Raw genomic sequence first — 9,652 nt, 5'->3', positions numbered from 1 at the left:
GTTACTTTGGGGGTCGTGGGCTGAAAGTATTGGGAACCCCTGTACTAGAGCACCAAATATGTACTCCGCTCCTGAAAGTAGTCCCCAAGAAATGTTTGAGTGACGTTTGTTAAAAACTACAGTGTCCAGCTGTTTTAGGAAATTACTGAGCCTTTTGTAGAGAAAATGAAATTGTTTTTGTAACCTGTTTTGAAAGATTTACATTGTTTTCAGTAAAAACCAGGCTTGGGGCTGAGAGTGAATATGAATGTGCCTGTTGTCTTTAAACACCACACTGTTAATTGTGGTTAAACTTAATATAACTTTGTGTACCTCTCTAATTGAGCTTCCGTTTCCTCTTACTGTAATTAAATGTGTTGCTATTATTCTGTCCTCCCCTCACACACTGCAACCTCCTTTACAGTAGTTGTTTATATTTAATTGTAAGTCAGGGATCATGTACTGTCTCCACCCCTCTCCACTCTCCTTCACTCTAATGGAAAATTAATGAGTTTCAGAGGAATGAAGTTTCATTACAGAGTGTAGTATGATACCATCGTAGCTATTAAAGCAGCCACTGCAATCATTCATCAACTCCAACAAAGTCCTCAGTACTAATTTACTCTCTATTCATATCTGTGTCCTTTATCTTCTGCACTTATCCATGTCTTCCTCTGAATGGGTCGCAATCACTCTTTCTCTCCTTCCATTATTGATACACTTCCTGCTTCTTTTGTTCGTCTAACCGCTCACAGCTTCTGCTTCCTGTCATCAAACTTATTCTTTTGGTTTATGTTCCTGTTATTGTGTGTGTGTGTGTGTGTGTGTGTGTGTGTGTGTGTGTGTGTGTGTGTGTGTGTGTGTGTGTGTGTGTGTGTGTGTGTGTAGAACTATAAGGAGCTGGAGCTGCTAAGGCTGGTTTATTATGGCGGAGTGCAGCATGACATAAGGAAGGAGGTCTGGCCTTTCCTGCTGGGGCACTACAAGTTTGGCATGGGCAAAAAGGACATGAGCCAGGTACTGCACAAATACACACACACACACACCGTTTTAATGTGTCTCTTTGCAGTGTGTGATTGTCTTTTTTGTCTTTGAAGATTGATGTAAAGATCAGTGAGCGTTACCAGCATGTGATGCGGGAGTGGAAGGCCTGTGAGGTGATTGTCAAGCAGAGGGAAAAGGAGATGCAGTCGGCCATCTTTGCCAAGCTGTCCTCAGGCAGCAGCATCGACAGTCACGTCCTGCGACTCGTTCACAGAGACTCCACACTCAGCAATGAGGTGAACATCGGATTCCTTGTTAAACTTAGCAATATAAAGAGTATTTGTTACATTATAGTGTCCTGATTGTGACTGGCGCTCAGACTAATATAATCAACTGATCCCAATGCTGAAATTAAAAAACGTTTCAGGCATGCATGATATATATGATATATATGGTATACTATTGTATTTCTAAACATTTGCATATTTCAGTGTTCTAAAAACTGCATCTTTGCTTGCTACATGTCTTCATTACACACTGTTCCTTACATTTGACATAGCCAAAACAACCGAAACAACCAACTAGCCTATAACCCATACTACATCAATACAACTTCACAATCTTAACATAGCATAAGTTATCTCAGGAGACTTTTCATATACAATAGGTCTAGATAACTGTACGATTTATAGAGGCCCAACATTCCCCCATGAGCAAGCATTTGGCAAAAAGGTGGCTATTAAGGAAACCTCAAACAGAACCTGGCTCAAGGTGGGCGGCAATCTGTCTCGTCCGGTTGGCCAGTAACATTTGCAGAAGACAGGACCACTAACTGAGAAATCAAAAGTCATGATTTCAGTGATGAAATCCTAATGATCCATATGATATGACTCATGATCCCACACCCTGCACCATTGCCCTTAGCTGGCCTCTATTACTTATAAAGTTCAATTCTTCTTTAGGTGTTTATGTCTGTGGATGAGCCGGATGCAGGGAGCCAGGAGACCCCCAGTGGAGAGGACTGCACCCCCACCACGACCACCCTGGTTCCCCCTGCAGCCCTCCCCCCAGAGGAGCGACCTCTGGTGGAGTTTGACTCCCCTGACTCGGGTCTCCCTTCCTCCAGAAACTACTCAGTGACCTCTGCTCATTCCCAGATCCTGTCCAGCATAGACGACGGTCAAAGCACAGAGGAGGAAGGGGGGGGCGGGGAGGAGGGCAGGACTTCGGGTGTGCTGGGGCGGCGTCAGGACTCTCTCACTGAGGACAGGCTGTGCAGTCAGCTGGACAAACTAGTGACCAATGGAGCAGCTGCGGAGACGATATCACCTTCACTCTCCTCATATACAGTATGTACAGTATATGGATAAACAATATGTCTGGTTATACATATTAACTGACTGACAGCAATTGTGAAACAAATGGCAAAACCATGACTTAAAGGCTTAAAGGACTTACCAAAACCCTTTAATTTACACCTAGTCACCTACTAATGTTAACAACAATGTTTCCTTTGGGCAGATCGAACTGTTGGACACAGTCGCCCTCAACCTCCACAGGATAGACAAAGATGTGCAGCGCTGCGACCGCAACTATTATTACTTCACCACAGCCAACCTGGAGAAACTCCGCAACATCATGTGCAGGTAAGTATTTAGAACTTAGTAATCTGAAAGGTCGCTTGTAGTAACAAACCCAAAGAGAAATTTCATCCAACTCACCTGACTTTTTTTCTTTGAAATGTACTGGAGTAGATGTGTTACAGTGAGTGGAAGAAAATAGACACTATCAAATAAAAGTATTTTAAACTTTACACCTAAGTACAGGACTTTAGTAAATGTACTGAGTATAACACCATCCAGGTGCTGTTAAATACACGTACACACGCACATGCACACGCACATGCACGTACACATCACATCTGGTTAGCTGAATGTGATTTGATTGTTCTTGTTTGTCTTGGTGTTTCCTTCTTGCCTGCAGCTATGTGTGGGAGCATTTAGAGATGGGGTACGTTCAGGGCATGTGTGACCTGCTCGCGCCGCTCATGGTCATCCTGGATGATGGTGAGAAGAAAGACTCATCTTATACTTTAAATCTCCTGACTGTGATTATAAACAGTACGAACGACAAATAGTCCCAGTCACCGTTACAGAATTTATGCTTACAATATGCCTTATTTAATAATACATATCTTAAATAAACACTTGCACGCTGAGGTGTCGGGGGGGTGGTAAGAATATATGTTGATCAGCTCAGTTAAATGGAACAGTTTGGTGAGGGTAGACATGAAACTGTCTGTTTTGTAAGGTTGTTTCACCCAAACCTTGTCGCAGCAAATACACTCATTTATGATTTAAATTTGTGAATGTGCTGTCCTGGCTACATGACAATATGTTCTTCCTGTGTGTGTGTGTGTTTGTGTGTGTGTGTGTGTGTCAGAGTGCCTGGCGTACAGTTGTTTCACACAGTTAATGAAGAGGATGAGTCAGAACTTCCCTAATGGCGGAGCCATGGACACACACTTTGCCAACATGAGGTCACTGATCCAGGTGACGAAAAACTCCTAGTGTGTGTGTGTGTGTGTGTTACCTATGTGGAAACCTCTGGTGCTGAAAAATGGAGCCAATCCGGAAGTGCCCACTTCAGGCTGGCTTTAATAGGATGTCAATCTCCATAGACAGCGGAATTAATCACGTTTACAGCCTGGTACAAAAAACAATTTTGGTCTCTATAGCATTTAAGCTCTTCAGAAACCTATGGGTGATGTCACAGAGGCTTTGTCCATATTTTACTCCACATTTTACCCATTGACGTTACCTCTGCTCTTACTCTGATGTCAGATCCTGGACTCTGAGCTGTTTGAACTGATGCAGCAGAACGGAGATTACACTCACTTCTACTTCTGTTACCGCTGGTTCCTGCTGGACTTCAAGAGAGGTGAACAGCACATTTTTTACTCTCAATGACTGACCTGTAATCCCAAACTCATTGATCTGTGTGATTTAAAGCTGCATTAAGTCATTATGACCACTGGGGGACGGAAAGACTCATGATCTCACACAGACTCACACACACACACACACACACACACACACACACACACAGTTAACAGTGTTTGCAGATGGGAAGCTGGCAGGTGTTCTTATTCTTGTCGTACTGCACTACACACTCCTAGTTGGTGAGACATTGGCACAGTGGGGGGTCACAACATTCGGCGTGCTCTCGGGTTCAGTTCATGACTGGCAGGAACAGTGGTAGAGAGTAACTAAGTACATTTACTCATGTACTGTACTTAAGTATCATGTTTTAGGTATTTGTAGTTGACTTGAGTATTTCTATGTCAAGCTACTCTATACTTTTACTCCACTACATGTATTTGACAGCTGTAGTTACTAGTTACTTTGCAGATTCAGATTAAGTAATATGAAATAAAATTAAAATGAGAATAATGTGTTATAATAGATTAAGCAACCTGGCAGTATATACTTTGTACATTTGTTAAAATTATCCCCACATTTCTCAGCTGCAACATTAAAATTATACCTACACATAAATGCACCAATAATTATTAAACATTATATAATATCTATTATGCTCAAATGGGCCATTCTCAATGGTAGAGTGGTCGCCTGCCAATCATAAGGTTGGCGGTTTGATCCCTGGCCCTGCAGTCCCACGTCAAAGTGTCCTTGGGCAAGACACTGAACCCCAAGTTGCTCCCGATCCTGTGCCTTTGGAGTGTGTGTGTGTGTGTGTGTGTTTGTGTGTTTATCTGATGAGCAGGTGGCACCTTGTACTGCAGCCTCAGCCACAGTGTATGAATGTGTGTGTATGGTGAATGGTTCCTGTACCATGTAAAAGTGCTTTGAGTAGTCTTTTAGACTAGAAATAGAAAAGCGTTATACAAAAAAGATCCATTTACATTTAATTTTACTTAACTTAGGTGATAGACATAGGTGATACCATGGTAACAATGGTAACAGATCCAACACATGTCTCTTCCTCTCATTTCTCTTCCTCTCAGCTGCACTATACTGTATCTAATCTTTCTGATTCAAAATGCAAGCAATTCAAGAGGTTTACTGTCAAATGCACAATAAAGACAGCTCACGCCATGCAATGAAAAGCTTGCTTTGACAGTTCATGGCAATGAATACAAAACGGAGAATACAATAAAACTAACACAAACAATACCAGAGTTGTGATAAATAGTTTAAAAATAACTCTTTAAAAAACTACTACTGATAAAAGAAGGAATGCTCTGTGATAAAAATGACCATCGTTTAAAACTTCTAAACACTTTTATCAGGACCACGGGAACATGGCAAGGGGCAAGACATGGAGTCAAATATGCTGACTATGGAGATGTGTTTTGTGTGTGTGCAGAGCTCTTGTACGAGGATGTGTTTGCCGTGTGGGAGGTGATCTGGGTGGCTCCCAGGATTTCCTCGCAGCACTTTGTCCTCTTCCTGGCCTTGGCCCTGGTCACAGTCTACCGTGAGATCATCGTGGACAACAACATGGACTTCACTGACATCATTAAGTTCTTTAATGGTAAGAGACTGTATTTACAGTTTGTTGATTGCTTATTTCCTTACCATCCTGTGATGAGTCAGACTTCAGTCTCATCAGAGTGGAGACTTAACCACGTCATTCTAAAGGCACCTGTATGCTTAAAAAAAACTAGTGTCGTCCAACCTCGTCTACACCCTGCGGCCATATTGAAGATGTGGTTGTAAATGCAGTTGTAAATTATAGAGTGTGGTCTAGACCTAATCTGTGTGTCATGGGACAACCTCTGTTATAATTTGACACTATAAGTTTTTAAGATTTAAATTTATTTCTGTGTCATGCCAAACATTTGGCCTATCCCACAACTTATGTAGCTAACTTTTTCCGGTCGCATATACAAATGAATACATGTATGTATGTACGTACAGTATGTACGTACGTACGCATGCATGTATGTATGTATATATACTTATATAAAATTCAATTGAATTGAGGTGATGTGTAAACTGTATTTAATATTTCTGTAGTTGCCTCTCTCATGGTGTGTCTGATCCACAGAGATGGCTGAGCGTCATGATGTCCAACATATCTTGAAAATAGCACGTGAGCTGGTGCACAAAGTCCAGTCGCTGATGGACAACAAGTGACTATAGAGGGAGAGAAGGAGGAGGAATGGGAGGATGCAGAGGGTTAGTGTCCGACTACAGGACACCCAGCTCTTCCTCTCATCCCTCAGAGAAACAGTGGCAGTTCCAGGCCTTCACCTATCCAGAGCAGGTCCAGGGAGTCCGGGTCTCTTCCCTGCCCAGATGAAGGCCCTGGAAGTGTGCCAAGAGCGCTGCTGGAGCGGCCTGGCTCCGGAGCTCGGCCTCAATCTGTTTACATTTACCTTCACATGGAATGCCCATGGTGTCCGTACAGACATGTGGATTTGTCTGCATGCTTGTGAGTTTGATCACACTGTGAACATATTCTTGAGTCTCCCCAGTCCTATAGAGGTTGTGTGCGTGCATGAAAACACACACACACGCACACACACTCCGAAACAACATTGGTTCTATCACTACTTCATTAGTATCACTCCTTTCCTAACTCTGAACCAAACATTTTGGACGCTTGTCTGGAAGGCTTCAGCGTTCTTTGTTTGACAGATTCCTCCATGCAATGCCAGTGGAGGCCACAAGAGTACAGGATTTACACACAACATTGTCAGAGGAGCCACAAAGTTTTCATTAGTGACCAAATGGACTGTGCCAACTACCTTTTCATGAGTGTTTTCTACAACAAGCATGTGTGTTTTTACCCCCCCTTTTTTCTTTTTGTCCAAGAGTTAATTACCACACAAATGTTGCCTTTATCAGTAACAGCCCAAGGTACTTAGTTGCACTTTTTGGGAGGATTTCCTTCATGGTGCCAGTGAAAGCCTCACCAGAGTTGGTGGGGGCCAGAGGCGCCATGAGAGGCCAAACTATTGAGAAACTCTGGATGGATTGCAGCCAGTTTTCCTGAGTATGTTAGTCAGTGGTTACTGCATGTTTAATCATTGTTCCAAGACAGAAGACACATAGCATCAGAGCACAACAGTAAAGACAAAAGCACACAGACCTTACTCATTATTTTAATATAACACATGTGCATCTCTATTTAGTAGTACCATGGTTTTTGATCAGGGATGTAGCTAAAACTAGGAATGCTGAGGTAATATTAATTTTTAAAGATAAATTTGGGAGTATTTTAGGCCTTTATTTATAGGACAGCTGAAGATCTGAAAAGGAAGAGTGAGAGGGGGAATGACATGCAGCAAAGAGCCACAGGTTGGAGTGTGCCGCTGCGTCGAGGAGTAAACCTTTGTGTGTATGGGCGCACGCTCCACCAGGTGAGCTGCCCTGGCACCCGCTTTGGTAATGTTTCTGGGAATTTGGGGTGTTTAATGACCGGAGGATAAATTAACATTCTATGATTAAACTCATGTATTAGAACATGCCAGGTTAAGGCTGATTTTTTAATTAATAATATCTTAAAAGTAACTGTTTTAAAGGGATTTAGTATTATCCAACAGATTTTAGACTAGATTAGAGGAAATGCAATTTTACAACTTATAAACGTGATTTTAAAGAAATGCAATTTTCTTTCCGTCTCTCAAAAAGTTTTAAATTTTGAAGAGTTTGTAAAGAGATGAATTGAGTTGCACTGAATTTGTTTAATAAGTTGAGCAGGCCTATTATAAAAATTGTGGCTGGTACGAAGTAGACACAATCAGCTGAGAGAAAGAATGTATAAGAAAGTGAAAAATGAAATGTGATTAAGAAACCCCTTTGAGAATGGAAAGAGTAAGTAACACGTATTGAGTATATTTACATGTATCTAAATGTGGATATTCCCTAACCAGAAGAATACGACTGGTATTATTCTAGTTTTGTTTTGTTATTGTCAACAAATCCAATGAAAAGACCTTTTCTCTGTGGCCTCAGCCTCATGCCCATTGGTTCATACGAAAACATAAACAAACATAAAAACACATTGGTTTTTTTAAAGGCTAAGTGATTTACTAAAACAACTGGCCCTTTTAATTTTTAAGCAAGCTTTTTACAAACAAGAGTAAAGGGTGAATTTGTTGGGGACTATTTTCAGTGGTGGATTAATGTGCATTTGATGCTGTTCTTAGTATTACAGCAGCAGGTTTTCCCCTGGTTTTACAATTATTCTTTCTGATATTCTTTCATATTGGTTAGATAATGTGGCAACACTAGAGTAATTTCTCTTAAATGAACCTTAATTAGTAACTTAAAAGGTGGAAAATATCAATCCTACAGGAATAAGATATAAGGCTACACACAACACTTGTTAGTAGGACACATTTATTGTTGGTTTTGGGCTTTTCATGGGATTTGTTGACAATAGAAAAAAAGAAATATTACCAGCCTTGTGCTTTACATTAATCCATGTCTTTTTTTGGAACTAGAGACAGACATGCTCACTGGTCTATAGCACCATGAAGACTTCTTATTGCATTCAGCACTATACTGTCAGGAAAGGTGGTTGCAATTGTCCATGTGGAACCTCATTCTCCTCCTGCCTAAAGTCCAGCGTCTGAAAATAAAAGATGCTTGGACTGGGTTGGTCTAAATAACAAATCTGTGGTCTGAGAAGAAGCCAATTCCAATGTCAAACGTTCTCTAGTGTTCAGTGAATCAGTATTAGGTTGGTGCTGGCTTCGCAGTAACAGCACAGAGTATAATCATGTTTGTATCTGAGAGGATTCGGGACATTTTTGATACAGTTTCCAATACCCCTCATCAGTGTGACCCTTTATGTCCACACTCGTCTCCTCAAAACGTCCAACCGAGCTGCATATGATTGGTCATCCAGCACGGCCCGCACCTATGATTCAAGTGCCAAGAGTCTTCCCCAATCCTGAAGTGTACTGTAGTCACCCAGCTCTCTGATGTACAAGTTTTATCCCAGGAACGGGCGGTGGCGTAGATGTACCTTGTTACATCCGCTCCACTCAACCACCCTGCCGCAATGGCGACGGGCTTGGGTCGCCGGGGTACAGGGGCCCGTAGCAGAGCTTTTTCTTCCAATCAGGACATTGTGTACCAAAGCCTTGAAACAGCCCCCTCTGTGGCATGACGACAACGTGCAATTTCATACTGCATCTTAAAGACTGACTGTTTACTATGTGTGTAAAATATTTTTGAAAATGGTGATCTTGGATTATTTAACTACTGTGCAATTTCTGTCGTTTGAGAAAATCCTTCAAAGTCTATATTGCTGTTAATACGAACCGAAAGCCCAATATTTCTATGAAGACAGTAAAAACATATATATATATAACTTATTTTGAGATCTATTTTTTATGTTGTTTTAGCAGCACTAGTTGGAGGTGTATACTGTGCAGAAAGGCAGAATGTTTGCAGACTGTGTTACACGTTGACTGTTAAGTGTTTTTTCCTCAATGTCGTGCACTGACTTCAAGATTTCAAATTTCTATTTATTTAAAGAGCCAATGGTTGCATTGCTGAATATGTATTGGTAAGGATGTATCATTTGCCTTGAATGTAATGTATTATTAAATAAGAGTTTGTTCTGTAATTCTGCTCTCTTTCCTTTAACCTTTGATGTTCGATGACAGATGTTCCTTCTCTTGTTCTTCTTAAAGATGAACAAACTA

General features: G+C 41.3%; 1 protein-coding gene across 3 annotated transcripts in view; it reads left to right on the top strand.

The window, feature by feature from the left end:
• The window catches only part of sgsm2 (small G protein signaling modulator 2), a 79,647-nt gene extending 70,074 nt beyond the window's left edge, over positions 1-9,573 (top strand). For all 3 annotated transcript variants that reach the window (XM_032507192.1, XM_032507190.1, XM_032507187.1), the window contains 9 exons: positions 868-996; positions 1,077-1,259; positions 1,926-2,312; positions 2,485-2,609; positions 2,947-3,029; positions 3,406-3,515; positions 3,807-3,903; positions 5,353-5,520; positions 6,037-9,573. In XM_032507192.1, the coding sequence (XP_032363083.1) occupies positions 868-996; positions 1,077-1,259; positions 1,926-2,312; positions 2,485-2,609; positions 2,947-3,029; positions 3,406-3,515; positions 3,807-3,903; positions 5,353-5,520; positions 6,037-6,125 (1,371 nt within the window). In that variant the 3' untranslated portion in view covers positions 6,126-9,573. The remainder of the gene's footprint in view (positions 1-867; positions 997-1,076; positions 1,260-1,925; positions 2,313-2,484; positions 2,610-2,946; positions 3,030-3,405; positions 3,516-3,806; positions 3,904-5,352; positions 5,521-6,036) is intronic.
• The last annotated feature ends 79 nt before the right edge of the window (positions 9,574-9,652 follow it).

This window comes from Etheostoma spectabile, chromosome 3, assembly GCF_008692095.1.
Source record: "Etheostoma spectabile isolate EspeVRDwgs_2016 chromosome 3, UIUC_Espe_1.0, whole genome shotgun sequence".
Classification (NCBI taxonomy): domain Eukaryota; kingdom Metazoa; phylum Chordata; class Actinopteri; order Perciformes; family Percidae; genus Etheostoma; species Etheostoma spectabile.
The sequence above is the reverse complement of the archived record's forward strand: the minus strand, read 5'-3'. Positions and strand labels throughout refer to the sequence as shown.